General features: G+C 38.9%; 1 protein-coding gene across 3 annotated transcripts in view; it reads left to right on the forward strand.

Moving 5' to 3' along the window:
- The window catches only part of ZCCHC7 (zinc finger CCHC-type containing 7), a 211826-nt gene extending 188245 nt beyond the window's left edge, over nucleotides 1-23581 (forward strand). For all 3 annotated transcript variants that reach the window (XM_028509059.2, XM_036021929.1, XM_036021930.1), the window contains exons 6-9: nucleotides 435-470; nucleotides 18312-18407; nucleotides 20916-21033; nucleotides 22743-23581. In XM_028509059.2, the coding sequence (XP_028364860.1) occupies nucleotides 435-470; nucleotides 18312-18407; nucleotides 20916-21033; nucleotides 22743-23179 (687 nt within the window). In that variant the 3' untranslated portion in view covers nucleotides 23180-23581. The remainder of the gene's footprint in view (nucleotides 1-434; nucleotides 471-18311; nucleotides 18408-20915; nucleotides 21034-22742) is intronic.
- Nucleotides 23582-25989: the final 2408 nt, after the last annotated feature.

Below are 25989 nucleotides of genomic sequence, written 5' to 3' on the forward strand. Positions count from 1 at the left end.
TAACCACAGCGAAGTCTTCTTAAAAGCTGTTGCTATGAAAGTGGTCTCTATCATACTACCCAAGTTCAAAATGTACTTTTAAAAGGTGCACTTGGTGAGTCTTACTGATTTGGACTGCTGCTGTTCATTTATCAGTTTAACTAAGTTATGGCTCTTAATCACATCTTAGTGCCCAAAACTTCTAACCCAAAAAGAAAAAGAGAGAGAGGAAACTTTGTTACTGGCTTTCTGACAATGGCAGGGAGTGTGTTAAACCAGTGTAAAATTCAATTAAACTGTCTAGCCAGGTTTTTGAAGCTGAAATGCAGACCCTTTCTGTTAAGCTTCTTATTTTCCTGTGACCGACACCAGTGGATGCTGGGTTATGCCAAAACCAACAGGCTGTAAAGTACCTTGTTTCATGCTCCCAGCTGATCAATATTTTTATTTTCCAGGCTTGCCCAGAAATCTGGAGGCAGTATCACCTAACGGTGAGTAGAAACACCTTTTTTATTTTCCCCAAGACCTAGCCTATTTACCCTTCTCTGAACTGCTGACCATAAAATACAGACAAGCATCTTCCACTGGAAGATAATCAACATCTGAAGAGTTTCTGCACTGAAACAGCAATAATACACTTTTTCTCTCCTCCCCTGCCCACTACTCTGTCCTTTATCTCCTGTTCCTAAAAGATGTGGATTGTTTTTTATTACTCACATCATGTGATGATTACCTCATGGTGTCTCTCAGTCTTCCTGAACTAGATTCATTAAATCAAAGAGGGAAAGTTATGATAGGAGCCATAAAAAATAATAGTAATCCAGTGTCTAATATGTTGTATTTTATCTACAGTCCATAAGCATGCAGTCCTCCTTACCTTCCACTGTCAGTTTTCTGGCTTTACTGAAATAGGTACATCTATTTTTTAATCAAGCTAGACAAAGCTTAGTGTATCTTTCCTGTAGAACAATGCACGTGTCATATCCTTAAGCCCTTCTTGGCTTATTCGACGTGTATAAATACCTGCTTAATACCATTCAAGTTATTCAATTCTCTGCTTTCCTTTTATTGTGGTTTTAGGCTAAGGAGAAGCAGAAAACATAGTTTGTTATGGAGTCAGTTGACTAATGCCCAATATTATGAGATCAGTTTATTTCTAATATTCAGCATAAGTAATTTTGATAATTCACCGCAGCCCTACTAGTCATTTCTTTTAATGTGTTAAATGTATTGTGCTGAGCAAGAGACACTAAAAATTACTCTTGTAGTTATACAAACTACGTGAAAGCCGTTTTCTTAAACTATAATGTATTGAAAAGTTTTCTTTATGGAAAACAAGTAGTAAAAATAGAAAGTGCAAAGTTTTGACCAGATATGTCTTCTTATTGCTCCTTTTTTGGGGGAATAAAAGGTAAACCGGTAAGGAGACTCGTACTGCCAGCATGTCTGCCACAGGTCCGAGAAGCAAGGAACAGTATCAAGTGCTTTGTTTCCATGTTCTGTTATCACTGTTTAATTTATTTAAAGATTCTTAGTGAAAGCTGTCATTCCTCAACTGTCTCTTAATTCCAAATTGGGTTTTCTTAAAATCTTTAGTGTAAAACCAAAAAAATATATATACACACACACACACCCAAATATGTTACATATTTTAAAGATGTAACTTCCATGACTGCATTATATCTGTGCTTATGTGTAAACTTGTTTACCCTTACATGTTATGGTTGAAATCCTTACAGCCTAAACTTGATTGGAATCCAATCATATATTATACTTACAAGATCGCAGTCTCTGTGTAGCATTTTTTGTCAGAGTGTCATTAAGTACATTAAGTAATAAATAGCCTAATGGATTTGACAGTGCATTTCTTTTCCCTAAATTAGAGAATCCCAACCTTGAAAACTTGAAGTGCCTGCAGTACTGTTTTTCAAGGCACTCCTTTCAGTATTTGCTCCATGTTCTTCCATGTAACTCTCACAGAAGACTAGAAACTGCCATCTAGGATAACAGAAATATTTGAAGGTTTGTTTAATATTATAACTTAAAACAAATAAATTGTAAAAAGAATTTAAAAAATTAATGAAACAAAATCAATTAACTTGGAGGGAATTACAGTATCTTCTATCTGTAGGTACAACGAAATCATTTTGAAAATCCATTTGTCTCAATCTAGAATTCTGATTAATTTTCAAAGTAATATTGTAGCAACTATCACCATTCATAATTATCACGTTTAAATTAATAACTAGGAATAGCTTACAAATATAAATGCCAAATTTGTATATCTATAAATATATGCACAAATATGCCAATTCAGGTAAAATAAAATAAATAATTGTGTACGGAGGCAGCACCCAGATGTTTGCAATTATGCAGTGTTTAATTCTGAGTGGAAGCAGAGCGCGCTGAGGCTGTCTCCAGCTCCTTACCAGGCAGTGGACTGCCATCTATTGACGCGTGGAAGCCCTCGCAGGTGCAGTGGCATCAGTCAGAGGGAGCGGTGGCGAGTGACGAAGCCTAGGTTGGAATTGCTGCTGTGTCTTGATTTAAACCAGTCTTCTGAAAACTCTGGAAATGTTACACTTAATCATGGGTTAATTTCTTTTTCTAATCAAAGAGTGTCCAATTCTTACCCAAAATGAACTGTGTTTTTGGCACGGGGGTTGGGAGGTTGATTCGTATATTCCGTTTGGAAGTGTTTATTTACATTTGGGAACTTCTCCATTGCTTTTATCTGCCTTCCAGTCAGGAACACTAGAAGGACATTTACACAAGCAATGGTATAGCCATTTTCAGGTCTATCCAGGAATCGCTTTCATTAAAAATTAAAAATAGAACTGAAATTAAAAAGCCTATAGTTAAACGGTACTGTTTTTCAAACACATAAGAAAGGTGGTGCAGTTGATTGGTGCAAGTGGACTGGTGAAATGTACCAAATCAAAAATTTCTTAAAACACATTCTAAAGAAAGAGATGTGTTCACTATTCTCAGCACTTTTGTGAGAGCTCATATAAAGCCCCCTGAACAATTGATATCTGAATAGAATAGGTTTTTAACCAGCTTGACTAGACTTCACTACATTAATAAAGAATAAGACCATTATTCTAATGGGTACATGCTAATAAAATTCTAAAACACTACCTATGTTTCTATATAGATAGAGTACATATATGCTATTTGGCTACGTCATTTTTCTTGATATATTTTAATAACTATAAAATTGCCATATAATTAATGACTTTAGATTATCATTTTTGGAGACCTGCATGGGAAAAAGAAAAAAAATAAGATTTTTATTTAGCAATTAAATAATTTTCCCAAATAGTTTATGTATTTACCTCCTTCAAAATGTTCAGAAAGTTTTTTAAATCTTCAACACTGTTCTTGTATTTTAATTTGTTATATTTTCAAATTTTGGTTAACGTCTGACTTTGAATGTTCTTTTTCATCTTTCAGATAACTTATTCTAGGTAAAAATTTTCCCTCTTTAACTATTCAAGAAGGAAAGTCCCTTCCCCCACCCCCTGTCACTTCTAGTCTCATTTATATTAAAAATCCTAGGCCAAAATGGCCACCAACAGAGTGTTACAACCAACAGGATTTTTAACTAGTAGAGGCGATAATTTGACATGCTTTGGACATTTTGTTAATCTTGATTTTAATCTACTTAAAAAAGTAACTAGGAGTTTGCTCTTTGGGGGCTGTATGTGTGAAGAACCAAAAAGGACAATACATCTTTTATGTGTAATTTTGCCCCTGGATTTCTTTGTGTGCATTGTTAAAATGTGTTACAACCTTGCTACCTTTTATTTTAACTTCAAAGTTTAAGCAGAAAGCAAATGTAACCTTTTGGGAAGAATTACCTTTTAAATGTTTCTTTATATCTAATCTTTGGAATGCCTAGAATTCATACTTCAAAAAGTAAAATACTTGCTGTCAGGAAAATGGGGAGTGAAGTTTCCTTCTTGTTTTCTAGTCTAGAAAAGGCTTGTGACCGACCAGGGGTTAACAGTAGTCTTACCTGAACTAGTTAAATGCCAGAATGTATCTTACGGACCAAAAGAAAGGAATAAGAAAATGGAATTTGATTGTGAGGCTGTGGCCATACAGAAGTCTTTATCCTGCAGTTGTGATGTAAGAGAGGGTAACTGTTCTCTAGTTGCCTAATACTAAAATGTGGGTTTTTTTGTAAGTTAAAATGTGAAATAGAGTTTCAAAAAGTCATCCTCAAGCCAGAATTTTTTCTTCTTGTGGAAAAAAGAAAACCCTCTTTTAATTGGATATATGTTGGGAGTCTTAAATCTCTTCCTGAGAGCTCCTTGGCTACCGAAGCAGTTCTGCGGAACCCACAGGAACCCCTCTACATGGTGGATATCGAGTGATAGGTGTCACGGGTGTGCAAGAAAACAGAACTCATTACAAACTATATTTTAAACTATTAAATAATTCCAAAATAGAGTGAGAACTAGGCCTCACTCTATTTTGGAATTTAAATCAACTTTTTTTTTTAATTTAAAGAAAATTTTTTAGAGATTTTATTTATTTTTAGAGAGACAGGAAGGGAGGGAGAAAGAGAGACAGAGAACCATCCATGTGTGAGAGATACATTGACCCATTGCCTCTCACACACCCCCAGCTGGGGACCTGGCCCACAACCCAGACATGACCAGGAATCTAACCTGCGACCTTTGAGTTTGCAGATTAGCACTCAATCCACTGAGCCACCCAGGGCTAAATCAACTTTTTTTTTGTACAGCTTTTTGACTGGCTTACAAATTATCCTAAAGTAACACTTCTATAAATTCATTTCTTTTGGTAGTTCACTGCACTGCCAACTTCCTCAAGACCCAGGAGTACTTTTGTTTACATTGTAGGTTTCTTTAGTATGTATCAGACATGGCTACTTCAGTGTTTGGATTAGTTAAGTGTTGCCTTTGAGATGTTGCATCTCTGTCAAATTTTCAAAGATTCATTTTTCGTTAAAAATGCCCATAGTACTAAAACATTGTTGAGGTGTGAATGGAATTGTGCTCTGATGTGTTAGCAGGTATGTGACTGTTTTGTACCTCAGGGCCATCTGAAGAAAAAGAATTTTCTGAATAAGCACTGGTAACTTCTTTTCTGTGATAACAGAGATAGAAAATACATTTCGACAGTGACTACAATTTTTTAAGATTTTTTTGAATGGAAATTTTATGTGAATACTTTCATGTTTATTTACTTGTTCTTAAAGAATTTAGTGTGAACATTTTGCTGGCAGTTTTTTTACTTGAATATTACAATGTTTAGAGTTTAATGTAAAAGATAATTACTACATTTACAGAATAGGTCAACTGATTTTTTTTTTAATCTTTATTTCTGCTGGCATGTTGGACCACATCTTGCCAGAACTTATCATTCGAAGCAATTGGAAAATGCAATTTCAAAGCAAATGAAACCTGGAATTATCAATCTCAATAAATGAGATTCATTTAAAAATAAATACAATTTGCCAAATCATCAAAAAGCAATTTTCTAAAGCTTCTGTAAAAGGGGAAGAAAGCGAATATTGTGAATTATAAATGCATATGTTATTTTTCCTTTCACAGTGTTTCCTCAGACATTTAAACAATTTGTATACAAACTTATTTTTGAAGGGGGGTAGAAAAAAATTATTTATATTCAGACATAACTTATTTCTGTTCATTGAAGTACATGAAAGAACCTTCATATTTTCTTTACAAACAAATACTGAGGTGTCATCCCATTCAGAGAAATTCCCAACTTAATTGATTTTCAATATTTGAATGAAGAAATTAATTTGTTTTAAATGGGAAATCAATGTGGCATATTCTGAGCAGATTTTTTCCTGGGTTAATGTAGTTTAATAATACCAGTGCTTTATGACAATTTTACTATGGATTGAAATGTTTCAGATAATCAGCAGTGAAAAAGATGCGCACACAGTTAGGGAACATTCACTGCAAACACTTGGCCCGGAAGCAGCGGTGTTTTCGCCACCTTCTAAATATCACTCATGTTCTGGTCACCCGTCACCGTGGGTTCTGTTCATTTTTTATGTAGTACAGGTTGGTCGATAATAAACTAATTGAATGAGGTTCTACTGTAAACAGTAACTTTTCTTTATTTGGTAAAAAAAAAATGTTCCTATGCTTTTTTGTCTTCCCCTTAGGGGCTGGGGGCAAAATCACATTTAGGACGAATATTTACTGTTTGGGCCTCACATTTACTTCTGTTTTAAAATTTTAAAGAAACTCTTGTTGTGGATTTCATTCTCTTATCTATTAACAAATGTTTCTCCTGAGGAGGATAAAAAAAAATTACTTTTGGACTCTACACAATCTTTTTTCTCTGTTTACCTTTTTTTTAAAAAAGTACTTTTTTTCAATTCTACTTTTTTTAAAGATTTTATTTATTTATTTTTAAAGAGGGAAGGGAGGGAGAAAGAGAGAGAGAAACATCAATGTGCGGTTGCTGGGGGCCGTGGCCTGCAACCCAGGCATGTGCCCTGACTGGGAATTGAACCTGCAATGCTTTTGGTTCACAGCCTGCGCTCAATCCACTGAGCTACTCCAGCCAGGGCTTCTGTTTACCTTTACTTAAAAAGGAATTCTAGTCAGTTATTATAGGGGCAATTTCTTCCTGATTGTTAAATTTTGTGGCAGTTAAATTATTTTTCTAAGTATTTATAACCTTTTCTTTCTTCTTAAAAAACACATACATTATTCATATAATCTCAAAAGAAACTACTTTTTTTTTACTCAAAACTCTACACTTGAAGTGCTTCTGTTCTGACGAAATGAATATAAACAGGTAGCCTGAGAATTTTTAAAGTTCATGCAGTTTAACACTATACAGTATCTGACTATAAATTGTAGTTTAAAAATCTGGAATGGTGCCTATTTGTCATGTTAACTGTACTTCATGAACATAGACCTATTATGTAAAATAACTTCAGTATACTTGAGTGATTATTTTTCCTATGTATTTTGAGCAGGTGATTCATGCTAGTCCTTAAACAAATATATACCGGGTGACTCGGCTTGTCGTCATCTTCTCTGGACATTTCAGTGGAAATAATAAAAGTAGATAAAGTGTACTGGACCAATGGCGTTTGTGTTAAAACATTTCTTTTAGCAGTCAGCGTGTGGAGACCTGGCAGAAGGCCTGGCAGCTGACAGTAGCTCCTGACGGGTTTAAGTATTTGAGAGTCACTCAGACGCTGACAGTCACGACCAGCCATGACTTGTAAGGGTGCAGGTTAGTCATTTGAATGTTCTGCAGGAAAAGACCCTGAAAGAGTCCCTTGGCTTGTTGACATGAACAGTCTCTGAACTCTCGTGCAGTGTATTTCCTGTTGTGGTATAAACTGCAGTAGCAAACTGAAGTTGAATTAAGTTTACGGTTTTAAAACCTAAATCTCTTAAATGACCAAAAGTTAATGAGTTGATCAGAGCCATTAGATTTTACGCGTGGTTCATTTGCCATTTGATCCTACACACCTAGAAGTCGCGGGTGTTTCGTTTTTGTGCATTTGTATTTTCTTCCAGCCATTTTGAACTCAGCCAGGGTCCTCCAAGACCAGCAACTCTGGTTTTCTTAGATACATCAAAAATATTATAAGGAGAAAAATGCTCCATTTTTAGAGAGCATTTCACCAAAAAAAAAAATTTTAACAGCTTTAGAATTAAAATAGCCTTTACCTTAATTGTTGTATTAATATACTGATAGATCACTTCAAAAACAAGAATTGTTTCATGGGAATGTTCAGAAATAAGCTTTATAAAAAGATTTCACAGGTGTGAATTAATTTGTAATAAAGTCATCACATTATTTTCATTCCTTTTTCCAAAAATGATATAAAACCAAATCTATTGGATAACTTTTATAAGGTCATCTTTATAATTTTATAATATGTCCTTGTCTGTAAATACGCATTTTACAAAAATATTTTTTCTTGACTGTATTTGTGGATTACCCCACATGCCTTTTCAGTTACGGGAACTAAGTTTTGGAGTGTCCCTTAAGTGAGTTTATATAATAAAATCTCTGTTTTGTCTTTCTTGGATCTCTCACATTTTCCTATTTTGTAGTTATGCCACATTCCCTTCTCATTTTACTGAAGTCCTTAGAAAAACATTCCATAAAACTGAGCTAGAAGGGGAGGCTTATTTCTTAGGAGGTTACTAGGGAATGTGTTTTTTGGTTTTTGTTTTTAAATCACAGTATAGGGAAGGAATGCCAGCTTTGGAATCAGACATTGGTTCAGATTCTGACCCTTTCATTTACTAGATGTGTGAACCTAGTTAAAATATTCATCTTTAAATCCTTGGTTTCTTGATCTGAAAAATGGGCATAGAGCCTTCTAGCGTTGTCGCTAGGAGGCAGTGCGCTGGTGAATGTAAAGCACTTAGCACAGTGCCTGGCACAGAGCCCCAGTGCAGCGAGCCCGCAGGCTCTCCCACCGACACAGACAGCCTCTGGACAGACGAAGAGCCAGACTCAGGTTACGTGACGTCTTTGAGAAGTCTGTTGTTTGCCTAAGAGGAGGAGACTCATGATGACCTCCTTACGCTCTGTCTTCTAAAACTGTTTCCTTCTTACAGTTATTGAAATTAAAATACAAGCAGTGTCTTTCATTGATAAAATTATTTACCTCAGTTTTTATTTTCTAATTATTTATGGTTGTCTTCTGTTCTAGAAATGCAAGTAAGTAACTTTTAATCAAATACAGGAAGTAAATTATTTTCTTAATTTTGCTTAAAAAACCATAAAGACATTTAAGAGTATAGATCACAAAAAAATCTTTAGGCTACTTCCTTTCCTAATGAAAATGACTATGTAAAATATATATCATATAAAGATACAACCATATCATTTTGAAAAAAATATTAAGTTAATAAATATATAATTCTTAAATGGTAACTTCAATTTCATTTGAATATAGTTATCTATCATAAGCAGACAAAATTACATAAATCTTTATTTCCTTCGTGAATAATGAGAATAACATGAAATTGAATAACTCTCACACACAAACACCAATTATAATACTTTCTGCTAGGGGTAGAGGGTTTATGTTAATCAGATGAGGGATGAAACAAATAGCTTATCAGGTTTTTGCACCTCAGGTTAAACTGCTTCATGCCTTCACACGACTGATGCCAGAAACCAGCCTGATTTTACAACATGATGTTGAGGTATAAGAGCTTGGTCAGTTTTGTGGATTCCCACCCATATTCTCCTGTAAGTCCAGCAAAAAAGGCAACACAAAATTAAGCATTTTCTTGGGGCATGGGATTTGTATTATTCAAAGAGCCTTCCTACTTCGTTTGTTCTCTATTTTAAGACAAGCAGGAGCTAAGATGGAGCATATTGTAAAAGCAGAAAAGCATTACTTTCCCCCTTTGAACAGGTCCTTACGGCTGTGGAATCCCCTGCCTTTGTGACTGGTGGGTAAGAGCAGTTTCCAGCAGAATAAGCAGGGTCGGGGAGTGCGGAGGGGGAGTTCTGTGTGGTGTAAGTCATGTGGAGTCATGGTAAAATGAAAATCCCGGGGTTTATTTTTGATCCCCTGTGTATTAGATAATAAATATAATAAAGCTACGGTTCTATTAGTCCACAGTTTTTTCGATGATGATTTATGTACAATTGTATGCTATATATGTAAGCAGATTTGAATATGTTAAAGACTTCATATGGTCGGAAGATGTTTATTAATGCGGATTCTATGTTTTATGGTCCACCCCAGTAAACAGATCAAATATCCTGGGATTCACACATGTGATGTGTTCTCTCCTGTCCCTTCCTCCCACAGCCTGTCTCTTGCCCCCCTCCTCCGTCCACCCTGCATCAAAGCTCATGGTCCTTTTCCATCCATGTACTAAAAGGTTCTTTGTAAACCAGGCCATTTGTCCATCATTGTTTGGGGTGCAAACAGTGGTAAGATACCCTGTCACCGATCCCGTGTGCTGTGAATGGCAGCTCCTCTCCGGACAATTGGCGGAGGGGCCGGGAAATATTCCTGAGAGGATTATTTAACCTTTCAATTTAGAGGGCACAAAGCCTGGCTGATTAATGAACTTTCTGATGGGCGCCGATAAGCGGATATATTTCTTTATTTCCCCTAAAAGTGATTCCTTCTCCTGTCCATATTACTATAATCTTAAACATAAAATGTGGCAAATAGATTAAAAAACAGCACTAAAGAGTTTATCTGGCTGGCAAACTGAAGGAGCTAAATTAAAATTGGTAATGACAGCAGTGGCTCAGCCTTGTATATGGTTTTTAAATGCACTGTGTATTTTGAAGAGACGTATTCTCCGTCGTGCCCGGTAATGACTGCTTTTGGTGCACAGTCTGGGACTGGCTTCTGTTATCCCCACCCCAAGCCCCCCGCCCCAAAATGAGTTGTGTTATCTGGATGGCTGCAGACACATACGCATCCCCCTTTCTCACTGCATGGGCAGACAAGGTCGATAGCATTACAAGGTATTTGTGGCAGTGCTTGTTTCAGTTTTCAGAGCTGCCAGTTTCCAGGCGGATTTGAATTACAAAAGAAGAAGCTGGCATGAAAATTGAAAGGTTTTATCGGCTGGTCTGAAGCCTCATAGCACATTGCTTATTTATGCAGTCCATTTGCACCAGGAAATATAAAAAGGAAATACATTTTTAAAATAAGGCCATAAAGACCCAGATATGTTTAAGATGGCAAATAAAATATAGATACCTATAATATCTTTCCAGGAAACGATTTTCACTTAATGTTGCACATTACTTCAGAAGAGCATTTATGTTGCTGTCATAAATTTGTGCATTTGTGTCACTATGTAGGTAGTCTCTGGGGATTAAGAAGGAAGCCTCTGCTAACTTACTTTAAAATTAAAATAGACGGAGGGATAGCTCTGCAGTTGGAGAGCTACATTGGAAATATTTAAATAGGGTGGTAAATTAAACTTAAACTAACATTTTTGCATTCCATGTAAAATTAGCTATGGCCCAGTGAATAAATGCCACTACCTTTGAAGAAAATTGGGATGCTTTTTAAGCCATGAAGATTTGGAGCATTCAGGGAGTGGATCACTGTGGTCCTCACTGTCTTGCATATGTTCATTGTTCTCTGCGTACTGAGGTTTTCCTTTTTGTTGATGGTGGGCGTTTTTGGGGGGGGAAGGGATTTCATTTACAAAAAAGTCATAAATTAATAAGTTTAATAACTTATGTTTATAAAACTTGTGTTTATTTTACTCTTCAAATATATTGTCTCATAGAGGTTGCGGAATGCTCAGTGTTGTTAAATATATAATCTTTTCACTATTAGGAGCTATACCAACAGTTTACCTCTGGTCATATTTAGCGTAGTTTTGACTTATTAAAAAAAACACTCATGCAATCCTTTACACTTTTGTTTACATAAAATGAAGATCTAAGTATACAGACATACTGCAAGGCCTTGAATAATTAATAGTCTTACCACTGGTCATTTGCAACCTTCAGCCCATTGGTTTGTAAAACTTAGGAGTATCCAAAAGGGGCAGGGAGGAAGTAACGTGTGTATGGAAGTACCGAATCGATAAAGCAACCCTGTTTATTCTGCTGCCATTCCAGTGAACACTGTTTTAGAATCCATTTTCCAATAAAGCAAATTACTCTCAGCAAAACCATGAGAGATGCAATTTTTTGCAGTTTTCATTTTCACCAGAGTCTGGTACCTTTCTCATGTTTTCATGACCTGGGCTAATTGCTTCATGTAGTTTTTCTTTTTTTAAACAGAGAAAATATCAAAAGCATACACATCTGCTGCATGCTAATGATGTGCTGTACATTTTTTCATGAATTTTCATAAGGATTTTTTTCTACGTAGCATGTGTGACTTAATGATGTAATCACCCGATAGACTAGAAAATGCTCCAAAGGAGACGTTCCGGTCTGTTGTGTACATAATACATGTCTCAGAAATCTGCCTAATTAAGGAATTACCCGATGGATTGGGAGTCTGTTGGGTACGTGACATCATTTTTTTAACACACAAAAAATACAGGTACATCATTACATATGGTGCTTTTGGTGGCCTTTTTAGGATATAGGAAAATTAGTAGCGGTGTCCACTGGAATACAGTTGAATTCTTTTTTTCACTGAGAGAAAAATAAAAGCTTAAAAATTCATAAAGGAAACTTTGTTTTAAAATAACATCAAAGCCTTACCTTAGAGAAAATTCCTCCCGATATTCCTCAAAGGGAAGTAATAGTGTGAATACTTGCCAGTACACTGAGCAAACGGATGGTTTTGTGCAAAACGTTGGTTGGAGTAAGACCTGGAGTTCAGATGCCCAGGTGTGGCGAGCACCTCCCCAGAACAATGCTGGAGGGGGACAGGATACCATTCGTATCTTCGGTCGCGTGGGATGCTTATTTCTGCCTTCTCACAGACTCAGCTTTGGTCCAGTTCACTGCAGAACTGTTGGCCCAGCTTTTAAATTCTTCCTTTGATTCCTTTAGGCCTCAGATGTGATTTTCCTTGACTGTGTACCAGTGGCATTGCTGTTGTCACTTCCATTGTAAAGAGCACCAAAGAAAGGGGAGGGAACCTGTTGTTCTTTCCCTGCCTGCTCTTCGTAAAACTAAAGTGCTTAGAGAACTATGTCTTACTCTCTAGAGCAAGCAGAAAACAACATGTTTATACAGGGAGAAAGGTAGGTTTTTAATTTAAACCTTTGTTCACCTCAGATGTCAAGTATTATGATGAATCATACCATTAGGTCCCTTCTTCGGTTGATGGGCTTTGACTGTGATGGCAAGTTTTTGGTTTGTGGTAGCATCTTCTTGGGAAATTCCATTTGATTACTTGAGTTAGGTTTTTTTTTTTTTTAAATACGTGGATATTGATGAGAGGCTTGTGTTTTTCGTGAGTTTATTGAAAAAGTAAGTTGATTGGGAAAACTTTGAAAGAATAAGGTTGTCAGGCATGAAAAGTGTATGTCTTTAAAGATGGACTTGTTCAGAAGGACTGGAGTTAAGCTCAGTCCTTTACTCAGTGTTGTGTTTGGTCACGAATACATTCACATCAAGTACTTGACACACTTTTTAATATTTGTTCACAGAACACATTGGGTTAACAAATAAGAGCACATAGTCTAGTCTTTAAACATATATGTATGATTATTAAAAATAAGCCCATTTTATAGTCTTGAGAGTAGAAAATGCCCTTTAATTAGTGGAATTGATTACATATCCTATATAGTAAAGAGCTTCAACAAGATGCAAGTCCTCATTGGATCAAAGTCAGTTTAGATAAGGGCAGCCCAAGGTCACAGAGGGAGATGCCCAGCAGGTTCATTTGCATAAAAAATTACTGTTAGAAATAGGACACTGAGGCAGCTCTGGCAGTTTGATCTCTTGGCCTTTGTCATGGAGATTCCTAGTAGGGAAGGGAGTAAGGCCAGTGTCCCAGATAATGATTAACTGTTTTAATGGCATTCATTCATTCATTCTGTGCTAACTACTCATGCAGAAAAAAGGGTTATGTAAAATGACATTAGAAGAAAATCATTTGTAATCGTTGCATCGGGCTGCACTTTGAGGAGACATTAGGAGTAAATCCGTGGCGTAGTAGGCTTGTGCTTTATCTTCTGATATTTACTGAGTTTACTGGTGCATGAAAAGCTTTCAGCAAGAATAGCAGATGGGATGGACCTTTCATAGGTAATGCTATCTACCAGGTTATTACTTCTATATATTGATAGTAAAGTAATCTCCAAGATATCATGCTACAAATATAGATTATTTAAATGTTTGTCACATCAAAAAGAAAGAAAGAAAGAAAAAGAGCTGCTTTCATAAATAGTTCATTTGGTATCCATTAGGTCAAAGTCTTCAGATAAATATTTCAACTTAAAAAAAGTTCCAGAACTGCGTTTGTTCCCTACATTTAACTTGCTGTCTGCAGCATACACATGTGTGACAGAACCCTGAACTTAGAACTAATAATCGGTTGACACATTCTGCTTTAAATTGGACCTTTACTGCTAATTAAAAAACAAAGACATGCTCCAAGGCAGAAGTATTAAGTCACAAATTTATGTTTCTAGCACTTGAAATAGCTGTAAGATTTTTGTTAGATCGTAGTATGAAAACTTGTCCACTGGAAATCGTTACCGAGTTTCCAGTACTGTGTTCTAATACGGAAACGCTCTCTAATTAGTGAAGATCTGGGCTGATTTCATTCCTATTAAGTCCTAGTACATGATAGTTTATTAAAATGAGAGTATGTAGATAGCGTTTGTCATGTCATTTACTAATTAATTATTGTGAAACAGTTTAGAATTTCATAGCACAATATAAGTACAGTTGCTATTTTTATTAGTAATAATGGAAGTTTGTAACTAGTGACATTATTCAGATGAATGAACATCCGAATGTGTGCACTTCATCCATGGGCATAAATGAACCAGAGGGGCTAAATCTGAGGCTGTTTGAATGAGATTACTTTCCAAATAAAATAAGCGTCAGCATGAAACATGCTTTCAAAAATCTTGATTTAAAAGGACCTCTTTATCCCTAGTATTGTAAGACCGAATTCCTGTTCTCTGTATTACTAACTCTTCCTAATTCTGCCAGAGCAGGTGCCACACTTTCAGACACTTAGGAAGTTGTGTTACTTTATTCAGGCATTTTAACACATAACAGCTTAATTTGATAGGTCGTCTTTAGTGACTAAAATGTATTGGATGCCCACTATGGTCAAGGTACTTTACATATGCACTACTTCGTTATTCACTTAGTAATATTTACTGAACTGCTATACACCTGGCCCTGCTCCAGAACCTGGGGTACAGCAGTGAACCAAGAGCAAGCAAATCCCTGTGGGGGAGGGGGGCATGGGTGTATAGGAAAAACAAACAAGTAAATACACAGTACATCAGATGAAGTAAGTGCCGTGGAGTTTTAGGAAAGGGCACTGAAGCAGGGAAGTGGGAAGCACCATTCGAAGAGAGCTTGAGACTTTAAATAGGGTGATCGGGAGGGCCTTACTCGGAAGATGACATTTGAGTCAAGAGATGAAGGAATTCTCCATGTTTATCTGGGGAAAGAGTGGTACAGGCAGATGGAACAGCCCCGGGACTACCTGTAATTTCTTCAGACTTGGGCAGTACAATCAAGTCCCCCGTGCCTGATGCCCGGAATGCCATCCCAGTGAGAGCTTCCCCGAAAGTCGACCTGAGTCACCACCGATGACTCTCGTTCACGTAACTCTATTTCAGTTGCCTGCATACCGTTCATTACTCTCTGACAGTGTGTGCTGTGTGTGTTGTGTTGGTTTTATTTATCTGTCTTTCACCACAGCGACGTGAGCAATGATTTTGTTTTGGTCACTTCTCAGTCACCTAACCGTAGAACACTGACCGGCGTGTGTCAGGCACTCAGTATTGTTTTAAGTCGGTCAGTGAAAGAATGCACGCCCGAGCTCATGCCCAGTGCCCGCGCTGCCGGAGGCGCCCTTGGACCGATGTTCTGCTCTGCTCGTCCCATTCCTTTCTCCCAGCACAGTCTGGTTTCTGGGAAAAGTCACCCATGTTCTGTTCCTCAGCATCTTTCTACTTGTCGTAAACCCGTCCCAGTCTGACTTTGCCCCCACCCCTCAAGTGAAACTGCTCACAACGGTTTCCCCTTGCAGACAACCCCTAATCGCTAAGTGCAGGGGGCGGGGGGCTCACTTGTCTTCATCTTACTTGACCCTTTCCTTGAAACATTATCTGTTCTACCTTCACATGCATCACACCATCTCTCTGGATTTTCTTTCTTTCCTTTAAACAACATATGCTCACAGTTGCAGTTTTGTGTTACAAGCAATATTCTTACCTTATTATTTCTACTTAATAATTTCCTGTCTTCCTAGTGCTCTACTACCTGAACCAATTTATAAACCACTATAATGAATGGTATATGCTTACATACATAGTTGTTAAAACTGTGTTTTAGCTAGTCTTAATTTATAAACCGCTTTGTTTATTGGAGTAGAAGATATTTGTTGGTTATGTTTCCTATTATATCCCGATTGATAACAGCTGAGGCTTAAAGTCCCGCTGTGTGTGGCACTTGTAGTCTTTCTCAGCAGACGGGACCTTTCGGGCTGCAGGTGTCCTCCAGGATCCACTTCAGGAAACAGGCGCCAAAGTTAAGTTGTTTGGGAAGAATGTTATAGACTGTGTTTTCCTATGTCAAGAACAACAGCAAAATTAGTCAGCAGACCAGTACTTTGTTGTAGGGTCCTGATGAAGAACATAAGAAATAAACTTAGCCAAGTTTATTCCCATCCTTTCGATCTCAGAAAAAGGGGCGGGAAGGGATTAGGAAGAGGAGGGAGACTAGATTTTTCTCCTGTTTAAGGCTCCTGCTGCCTCAGGGGCTTTGCTCAATCCATTTCTACCTTTCCTCTGTTTTCAACTCTTCCATCTCTACCAGTGTTCTCAAGGGTTCGTGTCCTTCCCATTCTAATAACAGACTTCCCCGTCACCCCCCCCACCTTGTCTCATTCCGCCCCTTCTCACTCATGCTTCTCAAATCATGTGTACCTGCTGCCTCCTTTTCTTCAACCTTCATTTTCTTTTTTTTTTTAATTTCTTATTGTGAAATGTAATATACATACTGGAAAGTGCATAAAACATGTACTGTCTAATAATTTAGTTATATAACACACTCAAATTATGTAAGATGGCTATCTTCAAGAAATAGAAAATCATAGCTACCGCAAAACCCTCTGCATGCTATTCTCTCCCCTCCTGGAAGGAACTGCCTTCTGGGCCTTGTGGGTAATCATTTCCTTGCTCTTCTTTACAGCTTTACCACCTCTGTGTGCCTCTCTTCACTGTTTAGCCTCTGCCTTCTACTTTCTACCTTCCCTTTGGTTCCAAATTCTAATAAGGTTATCCATGAACAATTGTCAAACGTAATGGATGTTTCTCAGTTCTAATCCCGCTAGGCCTCTCTGCTGTATTTGACCTTGTAGGCTATTTCAGCCTTTTTGAACCTGTTCTCTAAGGTCTGTGACTGTGTCCTCCAGTGGCTCTGCACCCTTTCATCTTTCCTTCTCTCCCCCTCAAATGTTGTTATGCCAAGGAGTCCAGCCTTCACTCACTGCTGCTCTCGCTGGCAGTGGCAGTCCTGCTACCTCTGGTCATCTCAGCCTCTGCCGTTTGATGGATCACTTCTAGATCTGATCAGTTCAGACATGTTGCCACAGCTTTGGCCTTACGTAGACAGCTGCCTGGTGGACATCTGCACCTAGATGTTCCATGTCTGAGACAGATTTCATCACCTTCCTCTCTACACCGGCTCCTCCTTTTCCTGCCTTCTTCTCTAAATCAGTTGTTTGCACCGTGGCTCTCCACCAGTTCACTCAAGATAGAAACCTGGGAAACACCCCGATTCTCCTTTGCCTCGTCTGTCTTACGTTTTCAGTACTCAAGTAGAACCAGGTCTATTTCCTAATGTAGTTCCCAAATCTGTCCCCTTTGCCTAACCCTTGTTACTCTTACAGTTTGGGCCCTCATCGCCTCACCAAGAAGTGCTAACAGCCACCTCATTGGTCTTCCTCCTGCATCTGCCCTTCTCCTGCTCATATTCATCCTCCTCACAGCTACAAGCCAAAGTGGTTTTCCCAAAATGCAATTCCAGCTGTCTGCTTCTACTTAGAACCTTACACAAAACACTCAATAAAGCCCCAGCTCCTTCACACGACTTACAGGTCCTTCCAGTTTTTTTGCCATGCTTTCTCCAGCCTCATTTTCCCTACACCTGGTACACTCTTTCTTAGTTTCATGTGCTTGCTCATGCTGTCCCCTCTACCGAGGATTCTCCATTGGACTTACACCTAACTCTCGCAGAGTAAATTTAAATTTCATGCTTCCAGGAAGGCTTTCCCCAGCTGCCTTACCCATCTGATGGTGGGTCTCCCTTGTCCCTCCATTAATAATGCTTCTGTCACTGTGCTGGCATCCTCCTGTCATTACCTGTTTTTATGCCTGTCATGTTCTTCTAGACTGTTACTCTCTTCTGTCTGAGATACCTGATACCTGACACAGTGCCGGATGCAATGCTGAAAGGAATGAGGAGTGAGGAAGAAGAGGAAAGCACACAGTGATGTTAAGAATAAAAGGCCCGTTATCACGTTATATGCTTTAATACAGAGTCATCTGAATGTGGGGTCTCCGTACCAAACTTTAGGAGGCAGTATTGCTAAGGACTCTCTTTCTGAAAAAGAGTTTTTTTGGAAGGAATGAGGTTTTAATTTTCTCCTAAAATTTAATGAACCTTTACAAATATTTATGTTGCAGACTAAACCTGGACCACCCAAAAAGCCAAAGACCCCTGCTGGACAGTCGGCCTTGGTGTATTGCTACAACTGTGGTCAGGAAGGCCATTATGGACACGTGAGTCTGAGCGCTGTTGGGCATAGAGAGTTCTGTTGTTCCAGACGCAGTGGATGAGGAATGAACTCAAAGCGCATGTAATGCCGAACGTTTACTTTTTAATAAACCTATATCTTGAAGTGAGATTCAATAGAGTTTCAACTCATTGACTTCTCCCATCCCTGCCAGAGTAACAGATCTGTCAGAGCTTACTCCTCTAATTGATTTAAATGTATGTGAACAGGTTAAGCTAAAACAAACACAGCTCACAAAATCAATCTGGGAAATAATAGTAGTGAACAGAATGGTAGCTGTTCTCATGCATTCTAATGATCACCATTGCTTTAGAACAGCCAAATTATGGTTTTAGGTTTCTACTTTAACCTTGTAGGTTTGCCTTATAGCTTTCAGAACCCAAAAAGTTCCAGAAAATCAACAAGAGAATAAATCTAAAACTAGTTGAAAGAAGGAAATAATAAAGATAAGAAACAAAATTATTGAAATAAAAAACAAAGTTAGTAACATCAACAGTAGCTGGTTCTTTGAACACATTTTCTTTTCAAAAGAAAAGAGACTTCTGGAAAAGCTACTCACGGGAAAAGAAAAGATACAAGTATAAATGAGTTAAAAGTATAAATAGTTTAAAATACAGTATAATTTTTGTTATACTGTATTTTAATACTGTATAAAGCTTATACAGTAAGCTTTATAAATTTCAAAGTGAAATTTGATAATTATCTAGGAATATATAAATTAATCAAAATGACTGAAGAACAAGCCTACTTGAACTAATACCACTAAAGAAATTGAATTAGTAATCAGAATTTTCCACACTGAAATATACCAGACCCAATAGTTTCATAGTCAAGTTTAACCAAACTGTATTCAGAAGCTCTGTCCAAGAGAGCACTACTCAGCTTGTTCTGTGAAACTGGTACAACTTAAAGCCATTGCAGAACACAGGGTCCAGCAGAAGTAACGCCTGCTTGAGTGTGATTGGTAGGGTAATAATAAGGGTGTAACCGTTTATAGTTTCACTTTGAACATTTCACCTAAAATGTCATATGGTGTGCTTGAGTGTGATATTGTTATATTGCAGAATCACGTGCTTATATAAGATTTTGTAATAAAAAGGGGCCTTACTTGTGCCGGACCCTGTATTTACAGGACATCATTTCTATGCCACTCAAACGTCAGCACTTCAAACTTGCATTGTTGTTTATTGGCGTATTCGTTAGTAGTAAGAATATAAAGCATATGAGGATGGTAGATACCAAATTTAAGGCAGTGGCGCCTTCGGGAAAGGGAATGATATAAATGAGAAATAGAAAAGAGTTATACAGATTATTTTAGTTATATTGGTAATGCTTTAATTTTTAGAGAGAAAAACAAGTAAATTAAGGTAACATATTAGAAAGCTGAATGGTAGGTACAGATTTCCATTTATTTTCTATACTTAAGTATATATTTTAAAGGACTTTTAATTTTTTAATCTCTGCAAATTATGTTCCTAAGTGTACATACATATGTACCAGCTTGATCAGGTGTCTTAGAATTACCAATTACTTATGTAATGCCAAAATTATGATAAATCAGCTAAACCTCATGTGGATGTTTCACATACTTTCTTCCTAAAAGGTATTCTAATTTTTCTTCAAGGTGGCAAAAAACAGCAATGGGAAAGTTCCAAAGGGAAAGCTTTTTCAAAGAAAAGATACTTGGTCTCAGACTCACCAGCAGATACGTGTCATAGATCACGACAAACAGAGCCTGCTCTGTGGGGTGTGTCAGGCCGAGGGTGCGGGTCTGGGAATGACCACCAACGGAAGGTGGTGGGGTCAGGAAAGCAGGGAGCTGGCCTAGGGCAATGAGTGACAGGAGTGATTTTGTCTAGACTGGAAGGAGCACAAAGAAGAGAGGGCTCCTTTGGGGTGTTTCACAATCATCTTGGATTGTTTTCAAACTAGATACAACCCACCACCACCCTGCTCCCTACTGTAAGCGTCGACTGCGCAGAGGAGCAGTGAGTGTTGAGTTAAAATAAGCTTACCGACCACGTGTGTGGCAGGAAGAAGAGCACAGAGCTAGGAAGCCACACCCACATTCAGGGTGTAAATGAGAAGGGAAAGCCCCCATGGGAGGCTGTTGAAGAGCCAACCAGCATAGGTCTGATACAACATAAAGCCAGATAAAATAAACCCCTTCGCAGGTATGAGGCCTGTGGTAGGGACCCATTGCTGTCAACACAGAGTGGAGGAGCGGTTTGGCAGGGAAGATTGAAAAAGATAAGGGTTTCATAGTAAACAAGTAAGGGAAGAAAATTCCAGTCCAGAAAAAAATAGCATGTGCACGTGACTGGGTCAGTCTGGGCGACCCTCCCAGTGTCCCAGCAAGGCCACACGGCATAGCGCCAACAATGAGTGTCAGTGATGGGGCGCTCCTCTGTCGTCACCGTGCTCCCTAGTCTTGCAGAAGGTGTGTCTGAACAGTGTGCCCTTGTGACAGCCTAATTCCCAGTACAATTTGCAGGAATGTGCAGAGAGGCGGATGTTCAACCAGACCTTTCCGACGTCTCCGTTCATCTACTACTATGATGACAAATACGAAATTCGGGAGCGAGAACACAGAATAAAACGGAAAGTAAAAGGTATGTTATTAGACTTCTTGCTAGATCAACTTTGCAGTAGTTCCTTAATGTCTTTTTTTGCACTGTCTTTACCTGGAGTGGGGGTCATTGGTTAACACAGAGAATGGTTTTAATAATTACCATAGACACTGGAGCTTTCTTGATCTCCAAAAGTCAACACCCACTTCAAAAATCGTGTGTTGTAATCTGTTCACAATAAACATTTTTCTAACGTAATGATCATATTAGGAAATGTCCAGAAAATACCCATCCATGTATGTAAGAGTTTTTAAAGGCTCCTTTGAGATTTTTCTATTTGCCTAGTTACTATTTTTTCCCTTCGTATATCTCTCGAATTTTTCATGGAAAGAAAGGCTTTCCCGACTGGGTGAATTTCTGGGGCTTCCCCAAAGAAGCCACTTCCCATCAGCCATGGTTACAAGCAGAGCCCCAGGTTCGCAGCCGCCCTCTGCGGTTTGGTTACATTCTGTTTCTAGAACATAAAGTTCTTTCTCACCGTATTACCCTCTGATGTAAGCCTGTTTTCTCTGCCTCTGCTCTTCCTTGTGACGTTCTTCAAGGCGGTTCATCGGGCTCTTCTTCTGGCTTTTGGGACAAAACCGTTCTGTTTTTAAAGTTGACCTATACCGTGTCGACTCGTTTGGCCTTTACTGTTATTCTTTTCCAGACTCTCTTTAAAAGATTAAAAAGAAATGCGTGAAAGTATCATCTCTGGATTAAAGGATTGTGGGTGCTTCTCTTTTATTTTCTTTATGCTTTTTTGTATTTCCCAAAATTTTTATAATGAGCATTTATAAGTCTTACAATCAGAGAAAAGCCATTTCTTTTCCTTTTTAACTGGTTATGTTGGTAGCTGTGGCACAGATCCACTTTGAGGTTTGCTGTATTTGTCGGCATTTTTATTTAATGCTGAAGTCTATACGTCTATTACTTATTTTTTCTCTATATTCCAAAATTCATTTTTTGGTCTCCTAAATATACTGCTTTGCACTTCATTTCATTGTGGGGGAGTGTCTCACTCCTCTTTAGTCTTTGAAGGTTCAGTGACATGTTAACTTCCATCCCTCACTGTGACCTCATCTCCCACCCCCCTGATCAGAGTCACCGTCATCAGACACTTGCAGTAAGAGTCAAATCCTAATAAAACTTGGCATCAGATCTGCACTAAAACCTCTGAGATACACGTGTGTGCCCGTGTACACACTCAGTCTCCAAGCCAGTGATCTCTGCTCTGGAGGATTAATCTGTCCAGGTTGGCATCCACCTCTAAGTGCTGTGGCCAAACTTGATCTTCAGAGTGTAATTGAAATGTCACGTGAGGCTGTCAGTAGGACACATTATGCATCTTGCTTTACCTTATCATCGAGGGCTGTCCATTGAATTGGTCAGACGTGACGTTTCTTCACAAAGCTAAAATGATTACCGCTCTCACTGGTCCTCGTCTGCATTGTTTAACGTAATTGTATTGAGCAGAATAAATGTCATTGGATTTCTGGATGTGTTTCATTGTTAGCGATCAGAAATACAGAACTGGACCACACAATTTTTAGTGAGTAATTTTTACCTTAGTGAAGGCTCTTTAGAATGTCTTACCATTAATGCGTTTAAATGTCTGGCTCCCCTCTCTGCGAAGGTACTTACAGACCTGGGGAAGCTCTGCGCGGACTGTCCAGCTGCAGGATGTGCAAAAACACTTTTATGTTTTCCAGAACTCCAGAAACATGGGAATCTCCCAAGGCAGTTCAAGAGGCTGCATGTGAAAGCAGCAAGTCAGAGGTCCCACCATGACGTGAGGAAGGGCCAGGCCTCGTGGAGGAGCACCAGGTGGCCTCCAGTAAAGAAGGAGACCCCGAAAGAAATGAGCAGAAACAACAGAGAGCGTGAAAAGCACAGGAAGACCGACAGGTGTCACGACGTGGAGGAGGACTTTCCCAGGGGCCCAAAAACACACTCTTCCCCTGGCGCTTTCAAAACCCAGAAGCCTCACAAGTCCTTGCACCACTCCCATTGCCACAAGCCAAGAGAAGACAAGCTGCCCAAAGAGTCTAAGCGGGGCAAGCACAGGAAAAAGGAGGGCTGCCTGGAGGAGGAAGACAATGATAATTTGTTTCTCATTAAGCAGAGGAAAAAAAAGTCCAAACTGTGAGACAGTTTCTGATTTGGTTTTCTGGCGTCTGTCTGCCCTTCATGTCTGTAATATTCTGGCAGTATTTTTATCATCCAAGATTGAATAATGGGAGTTTGTTTTATTTTGGTTTTGGGGGGGGGGTTTTTTTTTTTTGGTTTTTTGATTTTGGGGGTAATCTCAGCCATACCTAGCTTTGCTGAACAAAAAGACCTTAGAGCTCTGTTCTCTGTGTCCAACAGGTTATTAGGTAAAAAAACAGAAAGATGAACCCAGGCTTCTTGCCCTGTTCCAGTTGGTCATTTTCACTCAGAATCTTACAGGTGGGAAAAATTAATCTTTTCAGGGGAACATTAAAAAGTGCTTTGGACAAATAAAAGCTCCACAAATGTAATTCATCTGCAGTGTATGTAAATGAAATCCTTGCAGGAAGAAAAATGAACACTAGTATGAAAAATTCATCCATCTGTTTCATCATTACTCTTGTTTTTAACATTAGAAAGATAATAGCTACAGATTTCCACTTCTCATGCTTCTGAAGCTGGTGTCAGAGTCTTCCTTTGGTCCAGGCAGCACGGGCTGCGAGACAGAGGGGCCCTCCTGGGGCGGGGCTGCTGCAGATCTGAGTGAGGACTCCGTCCAGCAGCGCACATGTCACAAGCCAGAGTTCCTGAAACAAGGAAAAAGAGTCATCAAACATTTTGACACAATCACAATGAAATCATTTTTACAGTCACACCTCAAGGAGATGTCACTCAGATATATAAAAATGAATTTGCCCAACTTAAAAAATTGTTCCGTTTTCATGGGTTTTTTAACTGCCATGGAGCTATACAGAAATTTTTGTACCTGTGAACCTTTTATACTTATCAAAGCATAATGTTAAAATTATTAGCAGAAAAATAAAGTGTCAGAAATGGAGTAAATAAGTGTGTCTGTGATGTAAAAAGACGGTGAGTGTTTGGGTGACAGAGGGCATACTTGGGTTGGACAGGTGACCTCCGTTGTGAGAGCTGCACTCACCGGAGTTGAAATGCTCTGTGGCCCAAGTGCTAGTTCTGGGCCATAGCAAAAGGAGGTAGAATCAGGTAACTGGGGCAGTTCAGTCATGTCAGATTCTTAAATTGGCGTTTGACTCTTCGTGAAATACACAAACTGCCACGTGTCTGGTAGGGTCAGCCCTCCTGTCCTTTTCAGGGGAAGAATCTCTCCTCCCAAGTCAGCTTCCCTGTGAGCTGCAGTTCCGCCGTCTTCAGTCCGCACCGTCCGTGTGGCCGCCTGGCTCTCAGCCGAGTGTCAGGGCCCGCCGCCCTCCTCCGCCCAGTACCCCGCTTCCCTCAGCAGTCCCCCCCTTAGTTCATGTCCATGGGTCATGTATATAAGTTCTTCCGCTTCTCCTTTTCCTACACTATTCGTAACCTCCCCCTGTCTGTTTTGTACCTACCTGTTACGCTTCTTATTCCCTGCACCTTTCCCCCCATTTCTCCTTCCCTTTCCTTCCCCGCTGATAACTCTCCATGTGATCTCCATTTCTGTGATTCTGTTCTTGTTCCAGTTGTTTGCTTAGTTTGTTTTTGGTGTTTTTGGATTCAGTTGATAGTTGCAAGTTTGTTGTCATTTTACTGTTTGTATTTTTGATCTTTCTCTTAAATAAGTCCCTTTAACATTTCATATAATAAGGCTTGGTGATGATGAACTCCTTTAGCTTTCCCTTGTCTGAGAACCGGTTTATCTGCCCTTCCGTTCTAAATGATAGCTTTGCTGGATAGAGTAACCTTGGTTGTAGGTGCTTGCTTTCATCACCTTGAATATTTCTTGCCAATCCCTTCTAGCCTACAAAGTTTCTTTTGAGAAATCAGCTGTTAGTCTTACGGGAACACCTTTGTAGGTAACTCTCTTCTTTTCTCTTGCTGCTTTTAAGATTCTTTCTTTAGCCCTGGCAGGTGTGGCTCAGTTGATAGAGTGCTGGCCTGTGAACTGTAGGGTCGCTGGTTCAATTCCCAGTCAGGGCACATGCCTGGGTTATGGGCCAGGTCCCCAGGAGGGGACACTTGAGAGGCAACCACACCTTGAAGTTTCTCTCCCTCACTTTCTCCTTCCCTTCCCCTCTCTAAAAACAAATAAATAAATTCTTTTTAAGATTCTTTATTTTTAACCTTTGGCATTTTAATTATGTGTCCTTGTGTGGCCTTCTTTGGGTCCAACTTGTTTGGGACTCTCTGTACTTCCTGGACTTGTATGTCTATTTCCTTCACCAAATTAGGAACGTTTTCTCTCATTATTTTTTCAAATAACTTTTCAATTTCTTCCTCTTCCTCTTCTCCTTCTGACATCCCTATGATTTGGACATTTGGAGATGTCCCAGAGTCTTCTTGTGCTCTCCTTGTTTTTTGAATCCTCGTTTCTTCATTCTGTACTGGTTTAACTGTTTATTTTTTCCTTATGTTCCAAATAATTGATTTGAACCCCGGCTTCCTTCCTTTCACTCTTGGTTCCCTTGTCGATTTTTCTTTATTTCACTTAGCAGAGCTTTCATTTCTTCCCTTATGCTTTTGCTCTACTCAGCAAGTTCTGTTGAGCATCTGATAGCCAGTGTTTTGAACGCCGCATTTGATAGGTCGGCTCTCTCCATTTAATTTCATTCTTTTTCTGGGGTTTTTGTTCCATCCTTTAATCTGGGCCACATTTCTTTGTCTCCTCAAATTGGCAGCCTCCCTGTGTATCTGTATGGTAGGCAGAGCCGCTTTGACTCCCTGTCTTAGCACACCTGTTGAGTTGTATGGGTATTTGCCAGGGCCGGGTGACCCACTTCATCATTTCGGGTCTTTGTC

Source organism: Phyllostomus discolor, chromosome 3 (assembly GCF_004126475.2).
Source record: "Phyllostomus discolor isolate MPI-MPIP mPhyDis1 chromosome 3, mPhyDis1.pri.v3, whole genome shotgun sequence".
Classification (NCBI taxonomy): Eukaryota; Metazoa; Chordata; class Mammalia; order Chiroptera; family Phyllostomidae; genus Phyllostomus; species Phyllostomus discolor.